We start from the raw sequence: 12,437 nt of genomic DNA on the forward strand, positions 1-12,437 counted from the left end.
GGACATGGCCTGCACCCCTGGAATGATCCAGGTGATGTTTGAGCCCCAGACCCCGTGGAGTGAATGTGTTGTGGGACCCCAGGGTCCCATCCTGCGCCCCCACGGCACGGTGCGGACACGGGTTTGTGCCGAGCGCTGGGTTTGGGCCGCTGCCCATGAGGGGAGGGAGGAGACGGGAAGACGGGAAAACGTCGGCTGCCGGGCGGTGTCCGTGCGCCTGGCTGCAACGGGAAACCCTACACCGCGGCCGGGGGGGACAAAGCGCCGCGCTCGCCCCGTATAAAACCCCGTGGGGGGCCGCAGCCACCCGCAGCCGAGCGGGGTAAGTCGGGGTCGCTGCCTCATCCCCATCCCGTCCCACGGCGGCGTTTGGGGCCTGCACGGTGCCACTGCTTCCTGGTGTCCTGCTGCCCTGGCTGCCTCTGTTTGTGGGATGGCAGGGCTGTCCCCAAATGGCTGTGCCCTCCCCGCAGTGATGCTGGGGGGTTGGGAGGGGGGGTCTGGATCCCTAGTGCGTAACGGGGCAGCCCCCAGCTGCACTGGGACTCGGCTCTGCAGGGCTGAGGCTGTGCAAACTCGCTGCACCCCGGGCTGGGGAAGGGTGGGGGGTCCCTTATCCCACGCAGCCCCCTCCAGCCATCACCCCCCCAGGATGCTCCTTCCCCTTCCACCCCCTTCTTGGCTCTGCAGCCCCCAGCCTGCCCCCGGCACGCCATGGCCACGGGCGAGCTGACCGAGCTGGAGCGGGCCATCGACACCGTCGTCACCGTCTTCTTCACCTACGCGGGGAAGGAGGGCAGGAAGGGGACGCTGACGGCCGAGGAGTTCAAGGAGCTGGTCCAGCTCCAGCTGCCCAACCTGATGAAGGTGAGGGTCAGGGCAGCGTGAGGGGGGCAACTGGGGGGGCTGGGTGGTTCCCACGGAGCCCCCAGCGCTCAGCGGCTGCTCCGGTTACCCTGGGGTTTGCCAAGGGTGGAAAAGCAAAAGTAAAAGTGGAATTTGGGTGGTGCAGGAAGGGTCCAAGCTGCTGCAGGTGGAGGTGTTCTGCTGGTGGGGGGGCGGAGAGGACCGATGCTGTCTGTCTGTCCATCCATCTGTCTGTCTGTCCCTCCCATTACCCCTTTCTGCACCAGTCTCAGCTGGGCTGGGGGCTCCCTGCCGCGGGGGATGCCCCTCACTTGAGCCCTGTTTGGGGACGGGGATGGAGGTGTCCCCTGGTGGTGGCAGCCCTGGCTCTTCCGTCCCCACCCTGCTCACTGGGGACCTTGTGGGAGCGCTGAGCCCCCCCTGCCCTCCCCACAGGACGTCCCCTCCCTGGAGGAGAAGATGAGGGAGCTGGATGTGAACAACGACCAGGAGCTGAAGTTCAGCGAGTACTGGCGGCTGATCGGCGAGCTGGCCAGGGCCATGCGGAGGGAGAAAGCGGAGAAGAAGAAGTGACGGGGACGGGGGGACACTTGGGTGACACGATGCTAATAAAAGAGGTTTCCCCGAGCATGGGCATCGCTGCCGTTCTTAGTGGGAGGCTCCGGTGCGAGCAGCCCATCTCCCTGCTGGGCCCATCCATGCCACGAGCAGATGGGGCCGTTCCCAAAGTGCCCTGGTGCTGGTCTGGCTTGCAGGGTCCCACCCCGCACCCTGTGGGGTCACGCAGAGCAGCCCCAATGGGTGGCAGAATGCATCTGGGGCTGGCGGGGGGCTCAGGACCATCTCCAGCAACAACGTCGTGATAGCTGCAGGTGGTGGCCACCTCCAGGACACCAACATCCATCTGCTCCAGGGTCACCTGGGGATGCGTCCCCTCGATAAACCACACACTGGGCTCAGCATCCCCAACCGAGCCCCCAGCCCTGGCATGCAACTCCCCCGTCCCCCAAGAAGGCTGGGTGGCGGTGCCATCCCCTCGGCGGGGTGACGGGTGCCCCGTCCCTGAGCCAGCCGGTGCCCGGTGGCCGTTCCCACGCGGCGCTGCGTGGCCGTGCCGTGCCGGATGGGGATGGGGAGCGCTCGGTGTGGCCGGGAAGGAGGCGTTTCCCAGCCCCACGCTGGCCCGGGGCCAGGCTCCGAAATGAGCCGCCTTGCACCACACCGTGCGCAGGGAGCTCCCACTCACACCTCCCTGGTATAAAACCCCGGTGCACCGCAGCCCGCTCATACCCGGGACAGCCCTCGGAGCAGGTAAGTGGCCTGGCCGCCTCCACGGGGAGGGGGTCCCCGTGCCTGGGGGTCTCACCGCCCCCGCTTTGCTCCCACGCTTGGCTTTGCCACGACTTGCTGCTGGAGCAGGGACGCTCCCATCTCCGGGACATGTCCCGGCAGCTCAGCGCATCCCAGGGCGCCTTCCTCGCCCTGACGCAGAAGGAGGGGAACCCCCCCCAAACAAGCAAGAGCTGAAACCCGACTTTCTCCCCTCCCCCACCAGCTCCCCAAGACCCCGTCGGAGCAGACAGCCCCACCGAGGGACCCACAGACCCCGCGAGGAGCAGCATGGGCCAGTGCAACTGCCGCAAGAAGCGCAAGGTCCTTGAGCGACGCCGCGGCACCGGGAGGGCCGGGAAGCCGTGGGGCATGGGGGGGGACCCCATGTGTCCCCCATCCCTCGGAGCATGGGGTGCCTCTGAGCAGTACGGCGGGGCCGAGGGCCACCCCTAGGATGAATTTGGGGTTTGGAGACGCTGCCCTGGGCTTGGGCACCTGGTGCCGGGGGTTTGAAAGCTTGGGGAACCCAGGCGGCTTTCTCCAGCTCCTGCTGAGCCACCCCGCTCCTTGCAACCTCTCCGAGGATGCCCGATGTCAGAAAGTCTCCTGCTTCCCTCTGCTTTCAAACTGGAGGCACCCACCCTGTGTGTCGGGGGGGGGGCTCTCGCCGGGCGCTTTGCACCTGTGGAGGATTTGGGGCCGGGGCGCGGGGCTGAGGCTCTGAAGATTGCCGGTTTCTTCTCTAATGGCCATCGCCTGATGTGGTTTCAAGGTGTTTCGAGGGGAAACCACAGCGCCGGGTGAATCACCGTCGTTTCCCTTCAGTTCCAGCTTCGCTTAATTAGCACGAGTGGTCGGGCAGCTGTGTCGGGCCGGGTCGCACCCCCCCAAGGCTGGGGCTGGGGGGCTGCAGCCCCCGTGGGATGGGAGGAGGGCGGCCACCATCCCGCCGTGCGCCCGGGCACTGACTCACACCTCCATCTGCCGCTTGTGCAAAGGAGAGGAAGAACCAGTCCGGACGGCGGCGGCGGCCCCCGCGCCGTGGGTGTAGCGCCCGGAGACGCTGGGGCGGCTGGGCAGGGAGAGACGGGGGGGACAGACCTGCCGGGGGGGTCGTTTTGGGGTGTTGTGGCCGCACAGAGGGGTGTCGTGACCGTACGGAGGGGTACGGCGGCTGTGTGAGGGTATTGGGGGCGTGCAGGGCCTGGAAGGAGGGGTCTTATATATGGAAAGAGGGGTCCTGCATCTAAAAGGTGGGGTCCCACATCTGTGTTGGGGGGTCTTGTGTCTGTCCAGGGGGTCTCACAGAAGAGTGGAGAGGTCTTGCGTCTGTACGAGGGTCTCAGGTCTCTGCGGAAGGGTCAGCATCCATACGAGGTGTCCCACGTCTGTACGAGGGGTCCCACTTCCGAACGGGGGGGTGTTGTGTTGATAAGGAGCTTTTTTAAATCGGCGTGGGGGGGTGCAGAATCTACAGGGAGCGTCGGCACATCTGCTTGGGGATGTCACATCCATCTCAGGGGTGTCCCATCATCCATCCCGGGGGTCTCCCCTCCATCCCGGGGGTCTCCCCTCCATCCTGGGGGTCTCCTCTCCATCCTGGGGGTCTCCCCTCCATCCCAGGGGTGTCCATCTGGTACCTCACCGTCTCTCCCCCCCCTTGCAGGACTGCCAGGAGCTCACCGACGTGGAGCAGGCCATCGAGACCGTCATCAACCAGTTCCACTGCTACGCCGTGAAGGGGCAGAAGGAGTACCTGACCCCCAACGAGATGCGGGAGCTGGTGGTGCAGAAGCTGCCCCACTTGGGGAAGGTGAGGGCAGAGCCTGGGGACAGCGGAGGGAGGTCCGGGTGGACGTGGGACCCCGCATCCCCATCACCCCCCTGATGCTTTTTCTGCCCGCCCCGCAGTGCGTCGGCCCGCTGGATGAGAAGATCGAGTGCATGGGAGACCCCGACGAGGCCAAACTGGAGTTCGGAGAGTACTGGGACATGATGGGGGACGCGGCCAAGGGCTGCCGGAGGAAGTAGAGGGCATCGGGGGACGAGAAGGCGCCCGAGGCCTCGGGCTCTGCACCGCGATGAGGTCCCGGCGGCTGCGTGGTTGCAGGTCCCCCGGCCCCGGAGCGTCGCAGCGAGAGGGACTTTGCTCCTTTCCCCACCCCCCCCAAATCCCTTCGATGTGGGGGCTCCGGGCCAGCCCCGATGTCGCCGTTGGTGGCCTGGGCATAGTTTCTGCTCCCACCCTCCTGGACCGGGGGCACGATGCCTGCGCTGCTCAGTTTTTGGGGTGCTGCGCGAGGCTCCCCACCTGCCCCTGGCTGGCAGCCGGGCTCGGGGCTGAGCTGGTGGCGGGTTGTTATCAGCTTGCGTCACTTGCAACCATTTTTGTATAAATTAATAAAGGAAAAATGGAAAAAAAAAAACACAAACAAACACAGCCAGGATGGGGAGACCTTGTTTTTTTGGGGAGAAGGGGGAGCAGGGAGGGATGGGACTGTGGTGCTGAGCGAGCATCGCTCGCTCCTGGGTTGTGCAGCCCCAGTGCGGAGCATGAGGGTACAAGGGGTGCTGCAGGTGTGCAAGGGGTCCTACAAGTGTGCAAGGGGTCCTAGAAGTGTGCAAGGAGTGCTGCAGGTGTGCAAGGGGTGCTGCAGGTGTGCAAGGGGTACCGTGGGCATGCAAGGGGTGCTGCAAATGTGCAATGGGGTGCTACAAGTGTGCACAGGGTTGCATGTGTGTGTGCACTGTGGGTGTGCACGGGCTGTGGGTGTGTGCACGGGGCTGTGGGTGTGCAGGTGCCCATGTAGTGGCATGGCCCATGCCCGTGGTCTTCATTTGGGGACCCCACAAACACAGCAGGGCTGTGTCACCCGCACCCTGAGGGATTTGGGCACGAGGGAGCCCAGAGGAGCCCCGAAATCTTTGGGTTTGGAAAGAGCCAGGAGCTGTGGGTCCAGTGAACAGGATCCCACCTGGGCTGGGTGAGCGTGGGATTTCCGTGTAATTGCAGCAAATTAGGAAACAGCAAGTGCCACAAAGCGGTGGCTTCCTAGGACAGAGCAATTAGCGCAGGCAACGAGAGCTTGGAGAGTGAAGAAATGGGTTGGAGAAGGTGCAGGGCACCCACCGAGCCTGGCCATCCACCTTTCCTTGCCATGGTCCCATCCAGGTTGTGTGGGACCATGGTTTCTGCTGAGCTCCATGTCCTCGAGGAGCCCATGGGCAGCCCTACATGGGGACAGGGATGGGGACAGGGATGGGGACAGGGATCAGGATGGGGATGGGGTCCCTGATGGGTGCAGGGGGTGCGGGCACCATCTCCACACCTCTGTCACCGTGCACTTTGTGCTCTGGGGAGACAAAACAATGAAAAACCCCAAACCCTGGAGAAAAGTGATGAAACCTGAGGCCAGGCTGGGTGGCCGGTCCTCCCAGGCTGGCGGCCGGCACCGCCACCGCGACTCGGCCGTGGCCACCCTCTGTCTCCTCTCACCTTGGGGTGGATTTCACAACGAGAATGACTATTTATTGTTCCTGCCTTGGAAATAAATACATGGAAATTAAGCTGAGAGGTGTGGTGTGCATTTAATTAGAGACAGGAAATGTGTCAAATGGTTGGGGTGATGGGAGGGGAAAGGGGAGCCAGGGCTCCTGGGTGCTCTCCCGGCCGTGGGAGTGGGGACTCCAGGCTTCTGGTTTGGCGACCCCAGCGTGACGATGCGCTGTCGGGAGGACGGCGATTCCAGCGGCGTGAGCCATCCTTGATAAGTATCTGTTGGACCTGGAAAGTCCTCGCAGGTGGCAGAAAACAGCTCAGCCCGCGCCGGTGACCCTCGGTGACTCAGCGGTAGCTGGGCATGCGTGTGAGCCACGCGGCGAGCCCCGAGAAACGCAGCGGGGCTGGTGGCTGCCGTGTGCAGGGGCACAGCAGGGTTATTTTGGTCCCCACAAGCCTCGTTGGGCCACCCCTGCAGTGGGTCCCATGGGGCAGAGCCTGCCAGCAAGAAGCCCAGCTGCCCCTCGCCCTCCAGCTGGTGGGACGGGGGGCAGAAGAAGCTTGTGGGGACAAGCGGGCTGGCTGGGAACTGTCTTGTGATGGGTTTGGGCCCTACGTGGCTGCTCCGAGCGCACGCACACGCCCTTGGATGCCTTGTAAAAATAAGGGCCTGGATGCGGTTGTGACATCTGCCAGGCACAGGAGGGTAATGAAAGCCCATGATTCAGAGGTGAGCTGTTTGCCTGCAGGGTCGGGGAGGGATTCCCACCCTCCTGGGATATTGCAGCAATGACACCTGAGCACCTCCACCGAGGACGGCTTTGCTTCCTTCCCCCCGAGATTAGGAAGAAGAGGGCTGAGAGCGGGGATGACACACGCACTTTTTCCGGGACTGGTGTCCCAAAGAGTAAAGGTCCCCAGAGAGCAAAGGAAAAAGCGTGGGTGGCTCCTGCCTGGGCTCCATCACCTCCTATTTTGCATCCCTAAATGTGCAGCTCCCCAAACCTCCTGTATCTAATCTGGGCATCACATCACCGCGCCATTGCTCCGGCCGACACACAGGGGTACAATTTACTGGCCCGATTAATTATGGATGTGAGTTTACAAGCACAGCTACCAGCACCTTATCTATCCCCGTGTATCTGGAGATGGCTGAGAGCTGGATAAGGCCCTGCTTGGGGCTGGCGCTTGTGCTTCCAGGGCCCTGATGTAGCAGAGACCACAAGGTGCTTTCACAGCATTGCCTTCAGAATGAGCAAATTTGGTTCAAATAAATACTACTCCAATAAATACTACTCCCCACCTCGCTATGAACCTCTCACACCATGCTGGGGGAAACATGGGGCTGGGAGAGACAGCGTGCCTGGGATGGGGGGTCCTTGGGCTGGCTCCCATGCGCCCACCGTCACCCCATGGCCATGGGGTGGGGGCTGCAGCCGCTGCGCCCCTGCTCTGCAGGGCCGGGTGTTGCAATCAACCCGAGCTGCTTCCAGGTGAGCCCCGGCCTGGGAACGCCCTGGGAACGTCAGGGAGGGGCGGGAGCCTCTTTAAAACCCGTCTGGGCCCAGGGCATGGGTGCAAGGTGAGCGGCGAGCGGGCGGCACCGGCTCCCACTGCCTCTGCTGCCAAAGGCGGTGACAGACGGACAAAGCGGGACCCACAGACGGGGCCAGGTAAGGCGCCGAGCCCAGGATGGGAAAATCGGCGCCTGCTCCCATGGGGGGGGAACGTTCAACCGGGATCCATGCTGGGACGTGCGGCCGCAGGTTGGGTGGAAATCCCCTGAGCCCTTCGGCAGCTCTGCGCGCGCGGGGCTGGGGTGGAGGGGATGGAGAGCTCGGCAGGGGGGGGCTTGTAGGGGGCTGGCCCCCAGGAAGGGGAATTTTCCCCCCTGATGCACCAACTGTGATGCCAGAGCCATGGGTTGGAGCTGTGGGAGGAAGGAGAGGGAGAGGAGAAAGCAGAAAAGGGAACCATGGCGGCGGGAGCGGAGCAGTCGACGAGCCCCGTCTTGCCCTCCTGGCGTCCCCATGCCCCAGTGTGGTGACAATATCCCACTACGGGTCCCTCACTATGGGGACAAGGTCCCTGAGCCCCAAACTGTCCCCAGGGGTGCATGGCAGGGCCGGGATGGTGCCGTGAGTCAGTGGGGAAGCAGGAGCTGTGGTGCCCCGAGGACGGGCTGGGTGCAGGCGGCTGGGGATGGGGGATCCCAGCGTGGGGTCTGCACCTGGGGGATGCAGGGGATGGGCGTGCTGGGGTCTGGTTAATTTGTGGTGGTATTTAATGACCAAGGACAGGGAGGGGATGGAGATGAATGTCTGCGGTGAGTGGCTCTCGTGGGGACGTGATGAGCATTGCTGCTCACAGCAGGGCCTGGTGCCAACACTGGGTCCCCCTTCAAAACCCAGCCCCAGCCCGGGGAGTGGGTGGCACAGGGCTGTGGCACCACGGGACGGCAAAGGAATGGGGATGGCTCCTGGGCACCCTTCTGCGATGAGGAGCACCTCATGTCCCTTGTCACCACCCCGATGAGCCACCGTCCTCAGTGTGGGGCTGAACTGGGGATGGTGGGTGCAGAGAGAGGTGGATTTGGGGTGCAGGGGAGCCAGGCTGGAGCTGGGGATGGCAACGAGCCACCCCTTGGGGTGGATTCCTCCAAGGCTGGTCGGCGTTGCACCCAAGGTGTAAATGTTGGTGTAAATCAGCATTGCAAAAAGGAGCGGCAGCGCCGTGCCCCAGCTCGCCCTGAGCCCCTGCTCCGTGCCCCGGCTGGGGCAGGAAAGAGCCAAGGCCGGACGAGGCGACGCAGTTCCCGTCCCCGCCCGTGCGCATCCTGCCCAGGACGCGGATGCTGGACCCCGTGACGGTCACCGTCCCGTTGGGTTCCTCCATAGGAAGGGGCTTCCTGCCTTGGAGCAGCCGGGGGGGCGCAAAACAAGGCTCGGACACCCCGTTCGCAGGCAGGGTAGGAGCGTGGGATTTGGGGAAACCCTTGGCTGACGGGGCCCAGACCTGCTCAGTGGGACGCCCCAGCCCAAGAGCCCCGCCGGGGTGTTCCCGGCGCCGTGAAGCAAGAGGAAGGCCGGCCGGTAATTCCTGCCCTCGTGCCGCCGCCGTGCGCCTGCTCGCCCGCCGCTCCCAGCCCCATTCCTCCCTAATGAGCCCTGGGAACCGGGCGCCGCGGTCCGGGTGCTGCGGGGCCCTGGCGCCATAATTGCCTCCCCATCCCACGCGCGGGGGCGGCCGCCCCGGGGGGGCAGGCGGGGCAGGTGCTGCCTTTTTGGGGTGATGCAGGGAACCGGGCACCCGGCTTTGTGCCGTCCCATGGATTCCTCTCTCGTCGTGCACTCTGATGGCACCGTGAGGCTCGCGGGTGGCCTGGTGACCCCCGATCTTTTACAGCCTCCCCCCAACCCTGGTCCCTGCAGGTGACCGCATACGGCAATGGCAGACTGCACGGAGCTGGAATGGGCCATCCAGGTGCTGGTGAACAACTTCGACAAGTACTCGAGCCGCTGCTGCTGCCGGAAGCCGCGGCGCATCAGCAAGAAGGATTTCCGCAAGATGCTGAGCTGTGAGCTCAACCACATGCTGACGGTGAGGCCGGGCGGCGCGGGGACACGTGGGGGCCAGCTCCTGCCGCACATCTGGGGTCCCCCCCACCTTGCACCCCCACTTCCTCAGCACCAATATCTCCGCTCTCTCCCGCAGGACACCGGGAACAGGCGGGCGGCCGACAAGCTCATCTGCGACCTGGACGAGAACAAAGATGGGCGCATCAGCTTCGAGGAGTACTGGACCTTGATAGGCGGCATCGCCAGCCCCATCGCCCACATCATCCGCCAGCAGGAGCAGAGCATCAAGCACACCAAGTAGCGGGCTGCCCTCCCCGCCCGGACCCCCCCCGGGCTCAGCCCCTGCTTCTCCACGGCCCCCTGCTTCTCCCCCGCTGCCGAGCCCCTGCTTGTCCCGGAGCATCCCAGCCTCCTGCGGCTTTGCCGGGGCAGGCAGAGCCTTTGTGATGGAGTGAAGGGGTGCGAGGCTGGCACGGGGGGCTCCTCCTCGCCCCATCCCTGCCCTCTTCCTCCCCCCTCGGAGTGTCCCATCCTTGCTGGGATGCTGGGTGAGAAGCACAGGGAAAGGCTTCCCCGCATCTAGGGCATGAATGCTGTCTGTTCTCAGCCCTGCTGGGAGAAACCCCATCGCAACCGGCACCCCCTCTTCCCGCGGAGCCCCCTTCTCCCTGTCACCGTGTCGGGATCTCCCTGGGGAACGGGCTTGCCCCTGCCTTTCCTCCCCGCCCCAGCTGGTGAAGGGTCTGCCCTGCCTGCTCCTTCGGGCTCGGTGCGCCTGGGCAAGGCCGTGCGGTTATTTATTGCAGCAATAAAGTTTGGAGGAGCAGCGGGGGCACGCTGAGGCTGGCCTTGTGGGGACGGGGTGGTGGTGGCGGTGGTGGGGGAGGACGGAGGATGGGGTCTGCCCTGCCCCTTGTCGCCCAGTAACGCCCCATTTGGCTCGCCCGGTGCCTGGGGCTGCGCGCACCACCGCGAGGTGTCAGCAGACACCGCAACACCCCCGGCGCGGCCGTCGGGTGCTGCCACCGTGCGTCCCCTTGCAGGTCCCCGAGCAGCCTCGGATCACGGCACCCCCAATCTGTGCACCCCAAGGGCACGGCCACCCCGGGGACCCCCAGCCCCGCGCTGCGCCTGGGTGCAGCTCAAACCCTGCTGGGGACGGGGACGCTGCGCACCCGGGGCCGTCCGTGCTGACATCGCTCCGCGACGCCCACGGCGCTGGCGAGGAGCCCGAGCCCTCTGCCTGCTGGGGATTTTCCACCGGGAGGGGATTTGGCTGCAGGGCTGCGAGTGGGGAGGTGGCCCCTGAGCTCCCCCGGGGGTGTCCCCGCGCCCCCCTCCGTGTCCTACAGCATATGGGGTGGCAGCACCTCAGAGCCGGGACCCCCGTTTCCATCCAGCCCCCCGCTTCCCTGGTTATCTCCAGCTCCCACCTCCTCCCTGTCCCCCCACAATGCAGCTCCCCCCTTCTTGCCACGCAGGACTGGGGTCCCAGGGTGGGTTTTGGGGTATGGCGGGTGGGTTTTGGGGTACCCCGTGGGAGCCGTTGCCGTCGGGCAGGGCCGGGGCTGAGTCACGGTGCAGGAATCCCGCTGGGGCGAGGGCAGGGCCGTGACTCATGGTGCTGGTTGCGGGGCTGGGCTGGGCGCTGTGCCCGGCTGCCTGCACGGGATCCCAGTGCCGCAGTGGGGTGGGGGGCATCCGGCCCCCAACGCCCCCGTTTTGGAGGCAGAAGGGCTGCGGTGCGTAGTTAGGGCTGTCCCCCAGTGCTTCGTGGATGCTTCCCTGCGTGGGCAGGGGTGCTTTGTGAGCGACAGCTGCACCCCGGGGTGCTCCTCCTGGAAAGCCTCGGGTGCTTTGGGTGGCACCATACGGCAGGCGGGGAGGGGAACGATGAGGACAGGGCTGCCAGGCTCCACAGCTGGTCCCCATTTAGGGACCACGTTCCCGTCCCCGTGTCCCCAGCAGCATCAGCCGTGGGCAGCCTGTGTCTGCTGCTCCCCCAGCTTTGGGGTTCCCCAGCCTCGAGGCACCCATGGGTGGCAGGAGGGTCCTGGGGGGTGAAGCTGACCCCGAGCACACACACCCACACCCACCAGGAACTCCTCAGCTCCGGCTCTGCCAGCCCTGGGTGCTGGGTGCGCGCCCGAGGCCACCGCAGGGCGAGGCGCCAGCGCAGGTGGCTGCGGTTCTCGTCCCTCCTTGGGAAATCAGGGCTTGGCCAGATCCTTCCTCCTGCCCCTGGGTGGCCAGGGCCTGTCCCCAGCATGTTTTGGGGTCTGTGGGACCCACCCTGTTCCCCTCGGGGACAAGCACTGCCAGGCTGTCACAAGGGTTGGCACAGCTCTAAGGATTTGCAAGACTCCAAAAAAAGCCCCAAATGTGTATTGCCTGTGGTCCTCTCCAGCCACCAAATCTCTGGGAGGAGGAAGACCTCCAGAGCTCAGCAGAAGGCATCCAGGAGGACCTGAGAAAGCAAAAAGCCCCCCAGAAGGACCCCCATGGAGGAGAAGGGTGGCTGGGGTCGTCCTAGGGCTGTCCCCCCTAAGTCCCCACCCCTGGTGGCAGGGCTGGGAGAAAAGTCCAGGCTGTGGAGACACCACCAGTAGTGACATCTCCTGGCTAGCACCCAGAGCAGGGAAAAGCCTCCCCTGTCCCCATGCCAAGAGCCGTATGGGCTCCAGGAGCTCTGCATAGCCCCCCGAGCAGACCACCGCCGCTGTCACCCTGCGCAAGCACTCAGGGCAGGGGGGTGACAAGTGCCAGCTGAGCTGGTGGAGCTGCCCAACCCCACGAGCTGAGCCCCACCAGCACCCTCAAGCCTTTCCCTGCTGCCCAGAGAGATGTGAGGCTGGGGCTGGGCTCTCTCCCCCCCAAAAAATGGGCTCCCCATCTGCCCAGGCCACCCGGCTACGGTGATGCCCACCTGTGCGGTGCCGTCCCTGACCCCGCCATCCTCCCCCTGTGCTGATGGAGGACCTGGAGGGTGAGGAGGACGACGCGGTGGACTTCAGGCGGTCCTCTGGCTTCTTGGGCTGCACTGTCTCAGCATGCACTGCAGTGACATCTGGGCCGATGCCTCCTGCCCCGCTGAGCCTCAGCCTGTGGTATGGATAAAACCGCTGCCGCCTCCCCAGTCCCCAGTTCGTTTGCGCTGGTTT

At 65.0% G+C, this 12,437-nt stretch overlaps 3 protein-coding genes across 3 annotated transcripts; all 3 read left to right on the forward strand.

Annotated features, from left to right (window-relative positions):
- Positions 1 to 155: 155 nt before the first annotated feature.
- On the forward strand, positions 156 to 1,497 carry S100A13 (S100 calcium binding protein A13). The gene is made up of 3 exons (XM_032204469.1): positions 156 to 322; positions 691 to 867; positions 1,303 to 1,497. The coding sequence occupies exons 2-3, from the start codon at positions 715 to 717 to the stop codon at positions 1,438 to 1,440; spliced, it is 291 nt and encodes a 96-aa protein (XP_032060360.1). The 5' UTR covers positions 156 to 322; positions 691 to 714; the 3' UTR covers positions 1,441 to 1,497.
- A 990-nt stretch (positions 1,498 to 2,487) lies between these two features.
- Positions 2,488 to 4,358, forward strand: LOC116499525 (protein S100-A14-like). Its single transcript, XM_032204279.1, has 3 exons — positions 2,488 to 2,520; positions 3,866 to 4,012; positions 4,111 to 4,358. The coding sequence occupies exons 1-3, from the start codon at positions 2,488 to 2,490 to the stop codon at positions 4,228 to 4,230; spliced, it is 300 nt and encodes a 99-aa protein (XP_032060170.1). The 3' UTR covers positions 4,231 to 4,358.
- A 4,270-nt stretch (positions 4,359 to 8,628) lies between these two features.
- Positions 8,629 to 9,630, forward strand: S100A16 (S100 calcium binding protein A16). Its single transcript, XM_032204661.1, has 3 exons — positions 8,629 to 8,666; positions 9,130 to 9,298; positions 9,413 to 9,630. Exons 2-3 carry the CDS (start codon positions 9,146 to 9,148, stop codon positions 9,575 to 9,577), a joined length of 318 nt encoding a protein of 105 aa, XP_032060552.1. The 5' UTR covers positions 8,629 to 8,666; positions 9,130 to 9,145; the 3' UTR covers positions 9,578 to 9,630.
- Positions 9,631 to 12,437: the final 2,807 nt, after the last annotated feature.

This window comes from Aythya fuligula, chromosome 28 (genome assembly GCF_009819795.1).
Source record: "Aythya fuligula isolate bAytFul2 chromosome 28, bAytFul2.pri, whole genome shotgun sequence".
Classification (NCBI taxonomy): domain Eukaryota; kingdom Metazoa; phylum Chordata; class Aves; order Anseriformes; family Anatidae; genus Aythya; species Aythya fuligula.

What these genes read in the sequence shown, in the direction of transcription:
- LOC116499525 (XM_032204279.1), top strand. Translation starts at nt 2,488, where the DNA reads ATGGGCCAGTGCAACTGCCGCAAGAAGCGCAAG. An exon ending in ACTGCCGCAAGAAGCGCAAG is followed by an intron (nt 2,521 to 3,865) that starts GTCCTTGAGCGA and finishes CCCCCCTTGCAG; the next exon opens with GACTGCCAGGAGCTCACCGA. An exon ending in AGCTGCCCCACTTGGGGAAG is followed by an intron (nt 4,013 to 4,110) that starts GTGAGGGCAGAG and finishes CCCGCCCCGCAG; the next exon opens with TGCGTCGGCCCGCTGGATGA.
- S100A13 (XM_032204469.1), top strand. Translation starts at nt 715, where the DNA reads ATGGCCACGGGCGAGCTGACCGAGCTGGAGCGGGCCATCGACACCGTC. An exon ending in AGCTGCCCAACCTGATGAAG is followed by an intron (nt 868 to 1,302) that starts GTGAGGGTCAGG and finishes CCCTCCCCACAG; the next exon opens with GACGTCCCCTCCCTGGAGGA.
- S100A16 (XM_032204661.1), top strand. Translation starts at nt 9,146, where the DNA reads ATGGCAGACTGCACGGAGCTGGAATGGGCCATCCAGGTGCTGGTGAAC. An exon ending in AGCTCAACCACATGCTGACG is followed by an intron (nt 9,299 to 9,412) that starts GTGAGGCCGGGC and finishes TCTCTCCCGCAG; the next exon opens with GACACCGGGAACAGGCGGGC.